Raw genomic sequence first — 19,105 nt, forward strand, 5'->3', positions numbered from 1 at the left:
ACTGATACCCAGCCTGACCGAGCAGTGATCTAGTCCTTCCGGGTAACTGCCCCCGGTTTATATACTGGGCATGATATGCTGTGGTATGGAATACCTCTTTGGGTAGTTTGGGTCAGGGCTCCTGTCTCTGCTTCCTCCCAATTTCCCCTCCTCCCTGGCAGAGCATGGGACTAAAAGTCCTTGATCAGAGTAAACGTTACTGAGCAGCGCATCAAAGCATCAGTGTTATCAGTGTTGCTCTCAGGCTGCACCAGCTACTGAGAAGGAGCAAAATGACTGCTACTGCTGAGCCCAGATTAGTCCAGCCTCCCTGCAGCGCTTTGAGGCCATCTTGCTGAACAAACCATTGGTGTCATGTCTTGATTTTAAAGCTCTAGTACGTTGTTAACTGCCCTGGTCTTCAGGCGTGGTCAGAGGGCCCCAGCCCTGGGACAATCTTACACTCATGCTGGCAAAGGGACTGGTCCTTACGCATCTGGAGCCTCTCTTTGAAGTGCTTCATCAGTTTCTGCCTGTGAAAAGTGAACTATGATTCTATGCTTCTGAACCTCTGGTTGGCTTGGCTCTGTGTGCCTCACTGCCATGGGGGTCAGACAGCTCATAAGGGGACCAGCCACCCTGCTGTTAACCTGCTGCAGTATTGGTGGGGCTTGCCCCACGCCTCTCCCTCCCGTTCAGCTCCGCTCGGGTCACACACAGTGTGAAGTTTACAACCTGAAGTCCTTTTGGAGCCAGGACCCGCTCCGTCTGTGATGCACGCTCTGCATGGAGCACGCGGTGATGGGGAGCTTGGAACAGCAAACCAGTGTCAGCCCTCTCTTCAGTGGCGCTTAAAGCAAGGCTGAGCGAGATGTGGTTAATGGCTGAACCCTCCATCACTCCAAAGCGGTAACCGGTTACCTTTAACTCAGCTTCCACCAAAGACTTGCGTTGGGGAATTGAATCCTTGTGGGGTTTTTGCTGGGTTCTTTTATTCCCATGGTGTTGAATCAAGGCCTTTCAATGCACCCGGAGACTCCAAAGCGTTTTTACAGCAATTACATCTTGGCAATGAAATCTTGTTCCAGCTCTGACACACATTCCTGAAACCTGGCCAGCTGTGTTTCTAAGATAAGCCACAGCCTATAGCTTCCATTGTAGGTAGGGTAAATACCCTCAACCACCCCTATAAATACTCCCCTATCAGAGGGGTGTTGATGCTCCACCATTCCCAGTCCCTCCTCTAGCAGTGGGGAGGCGGGCAGGGGCTTGCTCTGATGTAGGAGGCAGCTACTCCACGCTACAGTGCAAGCATCTCCCTTGCTTCCTCCTGGAGCTGGAAGCATCCATGGTCCCCGCTGTGACAAAGGCATCGTGTCCCGTTCGCTGTTATCAAGGTTAGTCCTTGGAAGTACCCGGATCTGGCTCGCAGATTCCATGGAGTCACGTTCACATTCCGGGGGTGATCGTCCGCGTTCCTGATCATCCTTATGGAGAGCTGTTGGAGTTGTAAACCTATGTGCGTTCTATTAAAGCTGTATCTGGTTGCAATGCGTCTCCGCTGTGCATTCCTTCTCCCCTCCCCATGCACAACAGTTAATCCTGGATACAAGGAATTCTTCCCAACGAGGTATTGAACCTAATGTGTTTTATCTGCCAGTTGGGAAGTCAAACTGATCCTAACGCCTTAAGATCTTTTAGGAGTGGATTTCCCCCTTTACCACTGGGAGAGACCTTCACATCCAGCTCAATGCCATGGAGCCGGATGGGGCTCAATCCAGAGCTATGGATTGAGCACACCCAGAGGAGGGGCAGCCGGAGCTCATTCCAAAGGGGATCCGTGCCGAGCTGTGGGGGAACACAGGGGGGGATCCAAGAACAGGCTTTGGCAAAGGCAAGGGGAAACGTGTTGGACGTGAGCGGAGCAGCGGATCCAGCAAGGAACGGCTGGAACTTGGCTGCGTTTTTGGATGACGGTAGTTAATTTTAGATGAAATTAGTTAATTTGAATCGAATAAGCTGTGACTGGCTTAATTTAAGGGACTTTTTGGTCGAAAATTGGCAAGATTAATCATATTAAGGGGGAGTTTCTTCATCTTGCTCAGTTCTTCATCCTCTTGTGCAACAGCCCTGAGCGCTGGCAGCTGCTGCACTGCAAAAGCAAGAGCTTCTATCTCCTAATCAAAGCAAACACACCTTTAGTTTTCCCAAAACAGCCGTGTCTGGGAGGTTTTTTGTTGGTTTGTGAGATTTGGGGAGAGGGAAAAAGCATCTTTTTGTGTGTTACCTGCGGTGAGCCCGGCTCCGCGCTGCGTGTGGTAACCCTGCTGCTTCCAGAGCGCGCCAAAGCGATGCCAGCGTTTGGGATGCGGTCAGTGGGGCTTCATCGCTCTGGAATGCGCCGCAGCGATAGGAAATATTAAAAAAGAAGGGGAAAAAGTGGTGGTTTGAGGGCTAAAAACGTTAATTTCTGTCGGACCGTGAAGGTGCAGAGCCGCAGGGCAAGGCCCCGCTCCCGCCGCCGCCGCCAGGGGCCGCCGCCGCGCCTCAGGGCAGGCGGGAGCGGCGCTGAGGAGAGCCAAGATGGCGGCCGCGCGGTGGCTCGGCGCGGCTGCGGGGCTGGGCTCCCGGTAGGTGACCGCGCTGCCCCGGCCCGGAGGAGGAAACCCGGGTTTATTTCCCCCCCCTCCCATCCTCGATGGGGTCCCCTCTCGCTCCTCTCCCCACACGGCTCGGGGCGGCCGCGTCGTCGCAGCGAGCGGCACCGCGAGCCCGCAGGCCGCGTTCGCTCTTCCGCGTCCCTTCCGCGCCGCGGCAGGGTGGACGAGGGTGAGGTTATTTCCTCCCTGCCCTCGTTACAGACGGGGACTCTGTTTTTTCTCTCTACACCATTCTAACAGCGAGGGGTTAATTCTCCCCCCCCCGCCACGCAGGTGCTGAGGGCCTTCTCCTGAGGGACTGCTGGGCTCCTACGCACAAAGGTGTGAGTAATGGGGCGGAATTCCCCTCACAGGGCTCAGGGCCGTGCTGCAGGGAGTCATTCGCCCCCATAGGATCATGCAGTGAACTTCCCCTTCGTGTATGTGTCCTTAGGGCCAAGGAGTAAGGCGAAATTCCCCCCCCCCACAAGTGCTAGAGACTGTAATAAGGGGCAAATCAAAGGGCAGCATAGTTGTGGGCACATCTGGTGTGAAACGGACTCGTGTTTATTCCCCAAACCTAAGGGGGAAAGGAGAACTTGGGGGCCCTTCCTCGCTTCCCATTGTGGCCTCTCTACCTGCTCAAGACCACAAAAGTAAGCGGATAACATGATTCAGACCTCTTCTGGGTTCATGTGCCTTCACTCACAGTAAAGAGATACATTCCTGACAGCTTTCCTCCTGTTCCCATGTTTGAGGAATCTGGACCTGGTGTTGTGCTTGTGCTTGCTGCCTCTCTTACCAGCCCCTGTTACTCTAATGTGTTTAGTTTACCTGCTTTCCCTCCCCTGTATTCCAAAAGGAGGAGAGAAACCAGAAGTAATGAGTCCTCAGTATGTGGTATCTGTGAAATGAGGTGGATTTTGGTTCATTTCTGATTGTCACTTAGCTCTGAGATACCTTAATGCTGACAGTTAGGCCTGTTACTCCATCACTCCACCTTCCTTTTTCTCTTACAGTTTTTCTCCTCTCTGCTCTTCCCCTTTTTAACCCCATCTGAGCAGATGAAGCCACTCCTGTTTTGGCTGCTAATGGCCAGCATGGAGCAGGGCCTCTTTTTCACTGGTCTGGTTTAATTCTGGAGCAATACTTGTACAGGAATGTACTGAGTTTCTTTATTCCTCCAAGGGAGGAAGTACATAGAGGTGGACAGGGGTGAGGTATGGCTTGGTGTGAGTAGCTAAGAGGGGTTTTATTTCTTATCCAAGTGTCCTGCTATGTTTTTCTTATGTCAGTTGTTAGTGTAAGGGTAGCCATTGCATTAACTCTTTAGCTTGTCCTGTAGCTTCTGAGAGTCCCATAGGAGACCCTTATCTTTGACCAGCTAAACCCACAGAATATAGGATTGAATTCCAGCCTTGATTTAGCCTCAGGTGCTTGAGGCTGGATTCATCTCAGCTGTCTGTAGTCTTCTGAAAATCAGGTGTTTAGTCCAAGCTACGTTTCTAGGCACTGGCTACTGTCAAGAAGATGACAGAGGGTTTCTTTAGGATGTTTATCCTCTTCTGTCACAAGTAAGTAAGGTGATTTGCCTGGCTTTAGTGACTGAAGGAGTCTAGGTTAATGTTTTGGGTGGCTGTGTCTCTTGTGATCCAGCCTGCTACATTATCCAGGAGAGAAGCAATGCGAAGCGCTCTGTGAGGTGGTGCAATTTGGGGATTGTTAGTAAAATTCTTTTCCTCTAGGTTCTGTCGTATGATGGTGAAAGATCACAATTTGACACCTCAACAGTGTTTCCACCAGCTTGTGCAGAAGAAACCATTTCTTCCACCTGCAGTGTGGCATAATGCAGGTAAATACTAGTTAAAAATGAAGAGATGAATGTACTGTGGCTTTGTGTCTTGTGGCAGTAATGACAGTTTGTTATTCCTTCTGAAAGCCGAGTGGTGTCACATTTCCTACGTGGTTTTTAATGCAGTTTTAGTGCATTTGGAGCTTGGAGAGGTTTGGACGGCTCACTTTGTGCTGGATTATGCATGTTTGTTCTATGTCATTCAGCTGCCAAGGCTTATGAGGGGCTTTGTTAGTGCAAAATGTTATTTGGGCTTTGCTGCCCTTTTTAATTTAATTTCTTAGTGTATCTGTTGTGAAAGACTTTGTGTTGCCTTCTGTCCAGCTTCAGCTCCTGAGCTCTGCCAGATAAAACTGCTGGCTGTCCAGCTAGAACCTGGCAAGGATGGGGGCAAAGCTTTTCATTCCTAAACCTGCAATACTCTCTTGTTTTCATTTCCCCCTGTCTAGGCATGCTTCACTAAGATTGCCTGCAACCTGGTATTACCCTGAAAAAGCAGTGTTTCAGATTGACTTTGCTGGTCCTGCCAGTTTTGGGGATAGGCTCTGATGCTCAGAAAAATTAACAATAGTCTGAAATTTGCCATGCAGTAAAAACACTGGGTTTGCACCTGCCTGAGAGATTTAGCAACCGATCGCTAATGTTGCAGTAGGAAGAGCCTGAGACATGTTCTGCAGGTGCTGTTGCGTGGCATTAGTCACAAGTGGAAATCTAATTCACATGAGTCTGCTCAGGCAGAAGGTTCTTTCTGGTTTTGGTTGCAGACAAGTCCTGTCTTATCAGCCCCAGCACCATTTTTCCTCCTGCGGTTTTACTCAACAGGCAGACTCTGACAAGCAGATGTAGTATTTTACCTGCTTCTGCAAGTATCCTAACAGTGGCCTCTGGTATCTTCCTCTTACTTTGAGCTGATGCTAGGCTGATGCTCTAGGCGCATGCACGGGCATGCACTGAGTGTTCCACAGAGGGTTGAAGGAAGCACTGCAGATGTTTGATGTAAATGCAGACAGTTACCAAGTATGCAATAATAAATTCCAAATGAGTTATTTTCACAGCTGTGCACAGAGCTTGATTCCAGGTTGGTTCATGATTGAAAAACCTGGTCTTAGGAAGGCACATCCTCAACTGCAGAAGTCACTTCTAAATACAGAGGCCCCCACACAGATACCTTTTAGCAGCCATTTGTGTTTCAGGGTGTTAGAGATGGTAGGTGAATAATGTGACCCATTGCTTTCAAAAACTGAGCACTGTACTCAGTTTACACCATCCAAATCCCCCATTGTTGGTCATTAACAAACTACACTGTTAACACTGGATGTGATTTTGGATGCCAGCTCGGTTTGGAAGGTGAGTACTTCTTCCATCCCTGTGGATAAAGCTGACTGGTTGCTTGCTCCATTGGGATTATTCTTTCCATGTTAAAACTAAGAGCATCACTGCTAGAAAATGTGTGTGTGTGTGTGTGTGTGTGCTTTGCCACTGTGCATGTTGAAGTCAAATGGGTTGTTACCATGACAGACATATACAGTAACAATTTGGCAATCTGTAAGTAGTGTCATTTGTCATCTAATACTAAAGAGTCACGAGCAAAATGTCAGCTCTGTTTGCTGCTCTAAGTCCCTGTTGCATGGGTTTTGAGTTGAGTTTGTTTCTCAACTAGTGTTTGTTTATAGATATTAGTTCCTAGAGATTTTTTGGCTTAAAATGCATTTTTATTCCCTGAATGTTTGTATATCTTTTGTTCTTTGATGTGCAGGGAGAGTTAGGAAGGAGGAGAACTAGAAAGAAGTCAAGAGACTGTCTCTAACTGGTGTTCAGCTTCAGTGGGACATTAGGAATATGCTGAGTGGACACATCTGCAGGAAAATACACTATTAAATGTAGACCATTAAATGTAGAGTATTAACTTTCAGTCAAGACCAGGTTATTTACATTCAGCTGTTGCAATGACATACCCACTCCACAAAAGGAACTTCAGTAAAAATGGATCTTTTAAACATCTTTGCCAGTGAATTGTAAGTAATTTTATGTTGAGTTGTTTGGTCAGTTCAGCTTCTGGAGGATAACTGACCGCTTAGAGTAGTTTTTCACTGTGGAAAGTATAGGCAGGGGTGGTTCACTGTAACTGTTGTTGCACTTGGTTTTCTTTTTTATGGTGCTGGAAAATGAGGTGAAGCCCAAACCCCATAAATCCTGTGTATCTTCAAGAGAGGGTTTGTAAAACTGACTATGCTTTCAAGAGGGAATGATAATGCTGAAAGATAATGCTGCTTTATGATTTGAGCATCATAAAATTAAGAAACGTGAACACAACAGATGTGAAGGTTGTGTCTCTTGGCCTTCAGTAGGAAGGGAGGATGGGACTGGCTTCCTGCTGTTGCAGTAGGATGGCTTTTAGTAAATAAAAAGCCAGCAAAAGGAGCAAAGACAAGCTTCCGTTTATCATCTTGTTTGCCATGAGATGATGTTCTTGTGTTTATCAGTCTTTGTGTCTGAAAGCTTTTGTGGGACCCACTGCATTGTGCTTTAAACTATCACTGCTGCTGTTTGCTATAGCACAGCCATCTCCCTCAGTTGGTCTTGCTGAAGACTTCATTGAAGCTACTTAGGTTTGATTACACTGTTTTTCTTCTTTCTGCTTTTTGTTTTGTTTGTTTGCTTTAATTTCCAGTAAGAGGGATGTTTATTCAAACTCAGGACACACCGAATCCAAACAGTTTGAAGTTTATTCCTGGGAAGGAAGTGCTGGGGTCAAGGACTATGGAGTTTTCCAATCCAGCTGCAGCATTTTGCTCACCTTTAGCAAGGTATTATTAAATGGGGGGGGGGGGGTGTCACTATGGGCTGTGTGGTGACAACTGATGTTTTTAAGCTCATTCTGCTCCTTATACTCAGGAGCAGCTTGGTTGGATTTCAGTTTTCAATGCTGCTTTCCTTGTGCATAAATTTAAAGCTGGGAGGATTGTTGTTGCTAAAGGAGTCCTTCTCTTGTGTCTGTACTCCCCATTTCTCTATCATCATGCTGTAGTTCATGTAACTGGGTTGAGTGGTATCATAAATCAGCATTCTTGAACAGTGAGACCTCTGGCCCTGTGTTCACAAAATCATTCCCATCAGAACACTCTTAATTCAAGTAGTTACTTGGAAATCATGCAACTTCTCACAGTTGGGAAACAGACCCTCACAAGTCTCTCTGGAAATACTTGGAATCATCCCTTTTGTATCATTGCTTTCACATTTGCCTCTGAAAAGAACCCTTATCCATTATATGGGTGGAAGGGCTTCAGTTTGAGCCCGAGACCGAGAGGTGCTGCAGTAGGTTACCTCTGGAGATCCCAGTTTAAGTCATCTTTATATGCTGGAAGAATTATATGCAAAAGTAGAAGCTTTTTCACATGGCACTCTCCAGGAACTGTAGAGTTATCAAACACGCAGCTCTGATGATTCCAACTCTCGTAGAGTTGTTTGTGCAAACAGGATCTTTATGAGCCAAGCTCTGCTAATTAAAGAAATACAGTGTGAAAGGGTTGTGAGGACGTCATGTGTTGATGGGATGCTGAAGCTGTAGGGTGTGATAATACCAAAGTACATCAGGCTGCAGGGTGCTGTCGACTGTCAGAAAGGAGCTTTTTGTTGTCATGTACCTGCAAATAAGCATTTTCATTAAAGAGGATGTATGTGGTAGAATGTGTACCCTGGCAAACCAGCTTGGTTATGTGTATCGTGCAGGTTAATGGGGAAAAAACTGTCTATATCCTTAAACCCCAGATTATGTTTTTTATAAATGGAATACTCATTTATTTTAATAGGGGATATTCATTTTCCAAAGAAGTATTAAAAGCTTCCTGAAGGGGAATGAAGGGGGGAGTATCATTTTGGTTGATCCAGGGTGATATGGTGCACTTGCATAATGTCATTGTTTGAGTAACTTAAAATGCAGTTGATTTAGTGATGTAAAAGCCCAGAGCACGTGTAACTGTTTCGTGTGTAGAAATGCTTTCAGATGGCTATTGTGAAATCTCTTTTCATCGCACATACCTTTGTGATGAGATTTCCAATTCCTTCATTGCGTTTTTGATGTTTTACAGGAGATTTCACACACACACACACACACACACACACACACACACACAGAGTTACAAAAATGCCTTTTCAGGAGTAGCATCATTTCTTTATTTTGTGGATGAATTTGTTGGGGTTTACTTAACCATTTGTGGAAATCGGCTTTTGCATTCTCATTCTGCTTTTTGCACTTCATTGTCAAACATCTGCTCTTGCCTCCCCTGTAAGCTCTGGCTGTGTGCTAATTTATGACCTGGTTGTTGGATGCTGTATGGGGCCCTCTGAAGCAATTGAATATGAATCTTAAGCCTTTACTAACTGAATGACTAAAACTGTTGAAGGCTGCTCACAAAGTGAGTTGGGTGTTAAAGCCTTGTGGACTGCTTGGCACTAATCCTTTTATTTAATGGCAACAGAATTGAAGGGAGATTTTTTTGAGCTCAGTTACTTTGAATAACTTTAATCTCAGGACCATTCCTTATATTTGCACTAGTCCTCTCTGAAACAGTAGGTACCTACAGGGTTTGATGCTGAACAAACAGCTTTTTATACAGAATATGATTTTGCCTTCAAAGAACTGTTGGGAGAGTAACACAGATCCTGTAAGAGATATGTTCAGTCTTACTCCATACACTGGTTCACAGCAGGATTTCCTGGCTCTTACTAAGCTGTAGGTGAAGTAACTGTTTCTCCTAATGGCTCTGGCTTTAGTGCTTGTTTTTGTCTAGAGGTATATTCTAGAACGTTTTTTCTCTGACAGATTAAATCTTCTGGAGTTTGCTGAAATGTGTGTTGGTTTGGGTTTCTGTTTTCTTAACAGACAGTTATTCAGAATTGAAGGAGTTAAAAGTGTTTTCTTTGGACCAGACTTCATCACGATCACCAAGGTAAGCAGAGCAGAGGTTTGGATGTGCTGAAAGATGAGCTGAGATCCAGCTGTCTTAATAAATGGCCATAGGGAAGATCCAGTCAGACTCCTGGGTGTGTGTCATGAAAGCATCAGAGGCCATGTTCACAAGCAGCATAAAGGGAATTGCCTTTAGTATAAAGGCAAAAAAACGTGATAAAGTGTGTATGAGCACTGGATTAGGTTTCCTTGATCTTGGAAATGGTCAGCATGAGGCCCTGTGCAACATGGTAGCTTGGAAGCTGGCTCTGTGTCAAACCGGAATTGGGACTGGTTGACCTCCAGAAGGCTTCCAAGTGAATGGCTGCATGATGGGGATGGATTCAGTGCTCGCTGTGTTTGCACAAGGTGCGGAGCTCATGTCAACAGAGATAAGGTGGTGGCAGTAACCCTGCAGGTATCCTCTCACTGTGGGAAGCGCACAGGCTAAGTCAGGGAATGTTAATTTGGCTCGAAATGGGACCAGACAATCTCAAGTCTCTGAAATGGTTGGGTAGAAATATGTGTTAAATAATGTATTTAGGAGAGTTTCACCTCTTCAGTTAATGCTCTGATAGCACTTGTCTTGCAAACAAGGAAACCTTTCTATTGACCGTTGTAAGTTGAGTCTTACTGAGCTGTACCTGGACCTGACAAAACTATGAAATCAAATCCATGCATTGAGTGTGAGAACCCATGATATCTTTAACATAAGAAGAATCTCTGCCTAATTTGGTATTAGGAGGATGATACTCTGGTTTTACTCTTTCTTTCTTTCTTCACCTGATTCTCACAGGATAGCGAAGACCTGGATTGGAACTTACTCAAACCAGATATTTATGCAACTATAATGGATTTCTTTGCCTCTGGCTTACCTGTAGTCACTGACGAGGCACCTAGGGCAGATACAGGTAAATCAGACTCCTCAGGAAGAGGGATTGGGTTTAGTTTATGTTTTTAGTTTATCCAGAAGAGCCTCTGCGTGTTCCTCATATACACTTCCTGTGTGTGAAATACTTTTGAGGCTTTAGAAAGCTGGGGGGTTTTGTGGCAGACCCTTCTTGTATGGGCACCAACAAAGGGTTTTATTTCCCTCCTTAAATCAAAAAGAGTGCCCAAGCTTAATGGTAGGTTTATGTTCTCAAATGAACAAGAAATTGTAAGAAGTCTTTTCCAAACCATAATGAGAGGAACTGAAACTAACTTAATATTTAGCTCAGGGGCAGTATTTTGCTATTTATTTTCTCATTTGCAACTTAACAACTTAAGCAATTTTCCCAGTGTTTTAAGGAAGGTTATGGCTATTGAGTTCCTCTCTTATGTCTGGATTGAATTTCAGTATGCACATAGGCTTTGTTTTATTTGGAAAATTTGTCCTAAAAATGCTTCTGTGAGACTAACACTGAGCTCAAAATGGCATCCGGAACTGCTAAAGCCAGACATGGTCATAATTCTTCTCCTGCTTTGTTTTCTTGGTGCTAAAACCTTTTGAGGGCCCTGCCTTGATCCATTAATCCTTACTGAATGTTAGTTGTTACTTCCTTTAAAAGGTGGGGCTACTTGTCTGTTTAGGCCTTTGCCTGCTGAGAACTCTGAACTGATACTGGGTTTTGTTGGTGGAGGCTTGGGATGTAAATAAGGACAATGCAGAAGAAGCTGCTCTAAATTGAGACATACACCTTTTGGTTTCAGTCACCTCAGTGATGGGTTTTATGCTCTCCCGTTCTGCCATTATGGATATACAGTATTAGTAATCATCAGAATTCTCTCCAAGTCCTGATTTGCACTTTTTGCCTTTCCCAAGGTGCATCAGAAGATGATGATGAAGTTGTACTGATGATTAAAGAACTGCTGGATACAAGAATAAGGTAAACTGGGAATATTACTGCGAGATGGAGTGAATTAGTCTTGGGGATTGGATTTATTTAGGCAGCAATGTGTTTTTCTCCGGGTATTTGTGATTTCATGGTCCAGTATCCAGTTAAAGTGCAACGTGCCAGAGTTGAGAGTGCTGTTTCCTCTGGTTGGAAGCTTTCTGTCTAGTTTCCCTGTTTAAGCAAACTGTGTGTGGAACAGAGTCCTTATTGCTCAGTGACTTTAGAGCAGTGTATAGCCTTACCCTCTGTAATGCATTTGAGCAGGTCCATTGGTTTAACCTGTCTTACTTTTAAACAGTGAAAACAGTACAGTCTTTGCTATTAGGGTATTTGTTTTCCTCTGTTGTATTAGTCTCTGTCTTAATTGTACATGTCCTTCCCTTCCAAGTATTCCAAACTAGTTTATATTCTTGTATAGTACTCTAAAGGAGAATTTACAAGTGGTTTTCCTTTACTGTCTGGGTTTCAGTGGATTTTTGTCCATGCATTCTGTTGCAGTTTAGTTGGTGTTTTAACATGTCTTGAATTTAGAGACTGGTGGTAACTAATGAAGTCTCATGGGGGCCGTGGATCATGATGTGTACCCGAAGGGTGTTTTTATGCTCATTAATTGCCTTCCAAAGTGAACTGAAAGGAGTAAGCAGCTTGACATTTTAGATGCAGGGGAAAATGTCTGATGTTTCTCATGTTGATACTTGTTGGTGACTTCTTCCCCAGCACACAAATTACAGGAGGCAGGAAGTTTTATGTGCGTCAAAATCGTGGAATTCAGTTTTAATTTTTCCAGAATTTATGGCAAACTTGGGCTTTTTATTTAATTCTGCTGCATTTAAAGTGCTATGAATGTCAAAACGTGGTTGTCCCACAGCTGACACATGGTATTGGTTAATGTTCCTGCAAGGAGAGAGGAGAAAAGCAGGAATAAGCTGGAGCTCTTTTCCCAAACATACGTACCAAGTGTTGAAACATGTATCCCAAGTATACCGTCGTATAAAGCTTTATATATGTCATATAAATACTGTATACTGTCTTATTAAAGCCTCATCCAGGAGGCCCTGCTCCTGCTGGGTATGTGGTTGGTTAAGCTCCCTCAGATATGTCCTTTCCAACCCTAACTATTCTATGATTCTGTGTTAGGCCTGGATTTCCTCTTTCATAAGGTCACAGAATTTGTGCCCAAATTTCTGCTTTTCCCCACCTTTTTTCTTTCACTTCCTTCTGCCTGTCCCCTCAATGGACCAAGAAGCTGTTGATGAGAGCATTAGCAGTAGTGTCTCTTACTTCACTCGAGAGCAGGATAGTTTACAGAAGCTGTGTATACACCAGTGGTACACACAAAGCATTTATTATTTAGTTGATCAATAATATGTGCAAAGAAGTTGTCAGAAAGTGCAGGATGGAGGGAATATAGCTCTGAAAGGTATTTTTAGTTTTTGGCTTTCTGGAATGGAGATAATTTCTATGGTGAGTTGTTAATAAATGTGTAGATGTATAGATTATTCTCTTAGGAGTGTAGCTCTCAAAGAGTGACTTTGAAAAGCAGCATAAAGAGCTTCTGTTAGAGTAACCTGATGGTTTTAGCTTGGTCTGGAGAAATGTTCCTGTGAGACTACAGTTACAGTGCTGGGCATTTGTGGCTTGCAAAAGGAGCCCTTGCTGCAGAATACTGGGATGTATTCTCAGATGCTGGTTTCTTCACCTGCTAGCAGGATTAAGCTTTCCTAGTTGGAGCTTTTTCCTGTCCTGTGTAAACTCTGGTGAATGGTGGATTTATTTATGGAAGCATTTAAGGACTTCTTATCACTGTCCCTGCTCAGGTAACAGATGCACATACATGGTGTGGTAGGACACACCCCTGTTGTATTTGGCACATAAATGAGGCAGTCAGAATTATGTGTGGGGAGGGCCTTAAGGCAAACCCATATGTCTTTGCAGATATATGAATCAAGCTCAACTCTGAGGTGCTTGCCCTCAGCCTTAGAATTTCAGTGATTCCTTTGTATGCTGCTGCCAATATGTTTTGCTTAATGTTTTGTGGTAAAACAGCAGTGAGGGTCCAGCAAAGTATGAGTTGTTGGACATTGAATCGGGTGGTTTCAGAGAAAAAGGGCTATAGTTACTATGTCTTGGCAGTTCTTTGTGTGTATTAAATTTAGCTTTACTACAGATTTCTGGAAGGAAACATACTTCAGCTATACTTGCTTTAAATTGAGTATCGTGTTCCACCAGGCCGACAGTGCAAGAAGATGGTGGTGATGTTATTTATAAAGGCTTTGAGGATGGGATTGTGCAGCTGAAGTTGCAGGGTTCATGTACCAGCTGTCCCAGTTCCATCATCACCCTCAAGAACGGGATACAGAACATGCTCCAGTTCTACATCCCTGAAGTAGAAGGCGTGGAACAGGTGGGTTGGTCAGAGGTAATAGCTGTGTGCTTTCAAATGGAAAAGGTCTTTGTCCCTTTCTAGCATTTAAGCAAAAGTAGGGGATTTTTAGATGCAGTTTTTCCCAGTCAGAAGCTGTATCTTAGCTAAAGATACAGAACTCTGCATTGTCCTGTGCAGCCCCGAGCACCAATATGTGCTGGGGACTTCTTGGAGCAAGTCCAGAGGAGGCCATGAGGATGATCAGAGGCTGGAGCACCTCCCATAGGAAGACAGGCTGAGAACATTGGGGCTGTTCAGCCTGGAGAAGAGAAGCTGTGTGGAGACCTCAGAGCAACTTCCAGTGTCTGAAGGGGCCTACAAGGATGATGGGGAGGGACTCTTCATCAGGGACTGTAGGGATAGGACAAGGGGTGATGGGTTCAGACTGAAACAGGGGAAGTTCAGGTTAGATATATGGAACAAGTTCTTTCCTATAAGGGAAGACTGAAGAGTCTTTTGGTTTCTCATGAAAAATCTGATACCCTGTAGTGATTGTTCTGGTGGCCTCTGGAATAACTTCACCAGCTCCTTTTACATCATTCCTTCTGGAATTAATCTTTAGCCACATTTCCTCCCTGTGTTATTGATAGCCAGTGTTTCTTACCTTCTTCACGTGACCATTGTCATTCTGTGGTGTAGAATAACTGCTGTTCCCCTTGCGTCCAGCAAGGATTTAGTGTAATAAATTCTCTGCAATCTGACAGGACTGAGAGTTTAAGCTATTTAACTAAACTACTTCTGGATCTGATTTCAGGTTGTTGACGACGATGATGACGTGGAGAAAGAAGCAAATTCTACGTGAGCTGGCATCCTCTGTGGCCAAACACGCAGTTACCTCTTGGTGTACGTAAACTATCCTTGTGCTGAGGAACAACCAAATTTGCCTTCTGTTTCACTCTTACATCTGTGAAAATGTATCCTCAGTTTAAGCAATTTGTCCACTAAGTTATTAAATGCCCTGCGTTCAAAAAAGAAACCTTTTGCTCTACTTTGTACTATGTCTTAAGCAAGAAATGATGGGCTTTAAAAATGATGTGTCTTTCCTATGTTCTTTCATATAAAAATCAAGACTGAAAGGCCAAAGTAAAGTTTCTTGTCTGACTTTTTTTTTGTGCAATAGAAATATTACATGTTTATTCCCCCAAACCTCCTTATGGGGCTCACCAGGGCTGTCTGCCCTTGCTCTGTAACTGGGGAGTTCAGGAATGTTCATTTGAACCAGTCTTACTAAAAAGCTTTCCATAGGATTTTTGTGTGTGTGAAAAGTAACCCAAAACCTCAAGTGTTTGTTCTAGAGGATGTGATGTTGCCATCACTTGTGGAAAGTTACCTAGTCACTTGCTACCCCTGTGCAAATAGCAACAGGCAGACAAAATGTGTTTTGTTATAAAAATTGTATCTTTTAAAGTAAATGTTAGAAGATCGAGATCCTTATCAGGTTTAGTAAGTGGAGAGACTAATTAGCTTATTTAGCAGTAAAATTGTTCAGCCACCATTAGTGGTCTGTTTAAGCTTGCAAAAGATGGTTTCTTAACGTAATGCTCCAACATCAAGATGAATGTGTGGTGCTTAAGGGCACAAATTACATTTGTAGGCTAGCAAAGAAAATGAGTGTGTTTACCTATGCCCTGTTTGCTCCTTCTGCTGTGCCAGAGAGTGCAGCATGTGTGTAACTTGGCTGCCCTGGCTGAGCAAGTGAAGACGTGGCACAGCAAAACACGTTCTGCTTTTAGAGACCATGGGATGAGAAGTATTTATTGTTCTGCAATGGAAAATACGTAAATCGGGCTTTGCAAATACCTCTGTTTACTTGAATGTGTAGGACTTAATTTCTTCCTGGTGCCTGGCTTTACCAGCTGCTTTGCTGTGGAAGTACTCCTTCTCTCTGCTGCCACAGTTGAGCTGAGTTTGCAGTTGTTATGTGGCTTCTGGTTACAGTCATATTCCTTGTGTGCAAGCTCCCAGGATGTCCCCCTCTTTCACTCCTTGCCAGTCTAATTCCACCGAGTCCCTAATCGGGGTTGGTTTGTCAGTGGAGAAACTTTTCTGTAATGTGCAGATCAGCTTATGCTAGCCATAAACTTCATAGAATCATGGAATGGTTCAGGTTGGAAAGAGCCTACAGATCATCTGGTTCCAACCCTCTGCCACAGGCAAGGGACACCTTCCTCTAGAGCAGCTTGCTCCGAGCCCCTGTGTCCAACCTGGCCTTGAACACTGCGCCTCAGCACCCTCACAGGGAAGAGCTTCTTCCTTATATCTCACCATAAACTTCATATTACTGGTTCAAAACTTGAAAATAAATACTTTAGCAAAATATTTCTGCAGCTTTCCTGGGGAGTGATAACCTGCTGTCACTGAAATGACCCACTGATGATTTCAAAAGGGGTTTGAAATCACTGTGTTTTCTTTACCCTGTTACGAAGTAATGCAGTGCCTGATCCTGCAAGTATACAGATGACAAAATTCCCCTCCAGGCAGGCTCAGACTACCCAAAAGAGAACTTGTGCAAACATTATTGCCACGTTCTCCTTTGTCAGGAAATCATAGAACAGCGTGTAATGTTTCTGGTTTCTCAAAAATAGAGCTTTTGAGGCCCAATTTGTCGATTTAATGCATTATCAAAGCCAAAACTTAAACAGCAAAGTAGCTGGTTTGTGTGTTAAATAAAACATCTCTCTTAAAGATGTTGTCTGTATTCTCTAATTAAGCAGTACTAATCTCCTCCAGGTACAGTAAGGATCCAGTTCTGCCACTGTTGTATTTCCAGTCTTGTTTTTAATGGGGTTTTGATTTGTACAGATAGGACCAGATTAAGCTTGTGTGTAATGAGGCTGAAGATTAAGCATCTTGTGATCTTGAGACTGAAGAGCTTCCATGTCCAGCATATATCCTGTGTGTTCTCAAGCTCTGTTGCGGACAGAAAAGCACGTAATACTCACATCCTATCCTCTTCTCTGTTCTGTCATCTAAAGTGAGCTCTTAAGGGCAGCAGTTTTATTTCTGCAGCATAAAGCAATGGGGAAATGCTCCAAGTCTGGGTAAAGGAAAGCAGACGAAGGGGCTTAAGTCCCAGTTCTCACCTGGGGAACAAACCAAAACCCAACTGTATTCACAGCATGTTAACCATGCTCTAATGCTGCAAACCGTAAACTCTCATACTGCAGTAGCACAGTATGAATCATCCTCAATCAAGAGGAGTTTCTGTGTCAACCTCCTAAGCTCTGGAACAGCTTTGTCATGGAAAGAAGCCCTGCTAGGGAGAGGTGTCCTGTCTCCTCTGGTCTCCCAAAACACCTTCCCCATTCACAGACACCAAGGCAAATGGGAATATTGGAAAGACTGTGCAGTGGTTTAGCTTAGGTGTCTGCAGACGGGCATATAACATGATGTTCTTGCAGCCCTAACACAGAAAGGGCTTTTTAGCTGTACTTTAACACTCAGGTCAGCAGGGGGAAATTCTATAAAATGCAGTCAGAACATTTAAAATAGTAATGACTGCCTGAAATGACTCTGGTGGGTTTTAAAGGAGGGGAAGAAAAAGAACCTTGGTATTTTTGCTGTGGCTTAGATAAGTGCAAGACTGCAGTCAGCCATTCAGCCTGTTTGTTTTTCACTCCTGTGGGACAGAGCAAATCCACTCCTGTCTCCGGAGCGATGTTCTAGCACTCTCTCTTACAGGAAGAGATGATGACAGCTATCTAAACTCATCATCTTGAAACTGTTTGCAGGTGGACATGTGCTTTTTGTCAGGAAGTGACTCATTCCATGCTCCTAGGAGGGAGGATTTAGCCTGTGTGTCTGTAAGACACTTGTGATGCTGTAGTGCACGGAGTGAAGCACCCACAGCCCCAGCCTTCGCTGACAGCAGCTTTGGAACAGGTACTTCCAACCTGGGCATTGCTCATGTTCCCTGATGTTAATCTGCACAGTGTGGTGTATCAGGGGTCGCAAAACATCCTCCTCTGAGGTGATCGTCTGCAGTCTGTCTAAAATGCAGGAGTTCATCCAGAAATTCTATTTATATGAGTTATATTGAAGGAAATGGGTGTTTATTTTTCTTCCCCAACCATGACTCCTCTTCCCTTTTTGTTCATTTTAAAAGGCTTACATGTGAGAGAGAATTGTTTTCACCTTTCTCCATTGGTACCAAGTGTCACATCTACATCTGTGTGAACTACATGTGCTAGTAAAACCATGTATTGTGTGTGCAGCAGACCTCAGAATGAAGTAGCACCTTATGGAGGGGATAAATACTGGCTTTTTATAGGGGAAAAATAAGCAATGGACACTTCCAGAGTAAACACATGGAGCTAAATATCTGTGTGTGTAAGCTTCTGTGGCATCCGCACCAGATCAGTGCGTGTGGATGGGTGAGCTTCAGTTTGAGGCATTCCTTTCTATAGCATCAAGTATAGCATAGGTTTAACCGCTGAGGTTTGGTGTTTGCTGATGTGAACTGTGTGTTTTGGGAGTGTTTGGCTGGCCTGTCCGTGCTCCCTCAGGTCTGGGCACCCCTTGTTTAGAAGTAGGGTCAGAACCTTTCCATTTGCCTTATGCTAATGCTGTAGTTTATGTTAGGTAGATGTTCTGGTTGTGGTAAGAAGTGATGAACAGGAGCTGCTGCATAGAAACCCTGATACAGGAATGAACCAGCAGGAGCCTTGGGTGTGCCTGGTAGATGGGTAACAAAGAGAACTGGAACAGCAGCCAGTGCAGAGGAAGAGGTATTTCTGTGCCAGAGTATGTTGTGTGTATTTCTGGTGATCCCCTTTCTGTGGATTAGTAGTTTCCCTCTCATGTGGGAGACCAGTTTCCGCTGCCATAAGGCTCTCAGCTCCCTCCCTTGGTTATCTGTTGGCTTTTATAGCGTCAAGATAAAGTTAAGTGAACAGCATTTTTCTTAAGTCAAAGTCAACACCGTTTTTCTGAAGTCAAATTTGAGCAAACAGCATTTTTCCGAAGGGATTGCCCTCATTTATAGCCTTAGGCTTTTAGCTAGTTTTCCCATCACTATTGGACCGTGGCAATTGCCCATAGCACAACCAAGCCGGTGAGCCTCTCCTTTGTCAAACACGCCCATCCCCGTTTGCTTTGCAGGCTCATCTCGATGGTTTCTGTATTTTCCGGGTCCCTGCTGCTATAGCACAGTTGGAGTAGAAACTGATTGGAACAGCCCAGGGGGGAGTTGGGGTGCAGGAGCCCAATGGTTGCTCCCCACCGGAGCCTGGGCTGGGGGTAACCGCGGTCGGAACCGCTCCTGGGCGGTGTTAACGGGGCACAGCGCTGCCTCCTCCGCCCGTACGGGGCCGCAGGTCCGGCTGCCACGTCCCGGGGGCCGGGCCGAGACCGGGGCGGGGCGGGCAGCGATGCCCAATAGCGGGC

The 19,105-nt window shown here is 44.7% G+C and overlaps 1 protein-coding gene across 1 annotated transcript; it reads left to right on the forward strand.

Annotated features, from left to right (window-relative positions):
- The first annotated feature begins 2,503 nt into the window (after positions 1 to 2,503).
- Positions 2,504 to 14,696, forward strand: NFU1 (NFU1 iron-sulfur cluster scaffold). Its single transcript, XM_062620961.1, has 8 exons — positions 2,504 to 2,609; positions 4,364 to 4,470; positions 7,142 to 7,277; positions 9,353 to 9,419; positions 10,215 to 10,329; positions 11,223 to 11,286; positions 13,525 to 13,699; positions 14,475 to 14,696. The coding sequence occupies exons 1-8, from the start codon at positions 2,563 to 2,565 to the stop codon at positions 14,520 to 14,522; spliced, it is 759 nt and encodes a 252-aa protein (XP_062476945.1). The 5' UTR covers positions 2,504 to 2,562; the 3' UTR covers positions 14,523 to 14,696.
- The last annotated feature ends 4,409 nt before the right edge of the window (positions 14,697 to 19,105 follow it).

Source organism: Pezoporus occidentalis, unplaced genomic scaffold (assembly GCF_034315485.1).
Source record: "Pezoporus occidentalis ecotype Australia unplaced genomic scaffold, CSIRO_AGI_Poc_V1 ctg226, whole genome shotgun sequence".
Taxonomy (NCBI): domain Eukaryota; kingdom Metazoa; phylum Chordata; class Aves; order Psittaciformes; family Psittacidae; genus Pezoporus; species Pezoporus occidentalis.

Excerpts from the sequence above, each read along its gene's own strand:
- NFU1 (XM_062620961.1), top strand. The coding sequence starts at position 2,563 with ATGGCGGCCGCGCGGTGGCTCGGCGCGGCTGCGGGGCTGGGCTCCCG. Across the intron at positions 2,610-4,363 it reads GCTGCGGGGCTGGGCTCCCG|GTTCTGTCGTATGATGGTGA; the intron begins GTAGGTGACCGC and ends CTTTTCCTCTAG. Across the intron at positions 11,287-13,524 it reads CTGCTGGATACAAGAATAAG|GCCGACAGTGCAAGAAGATG; the intron begins GTAAACTGGGAA and ends GTGTTCCACCAG.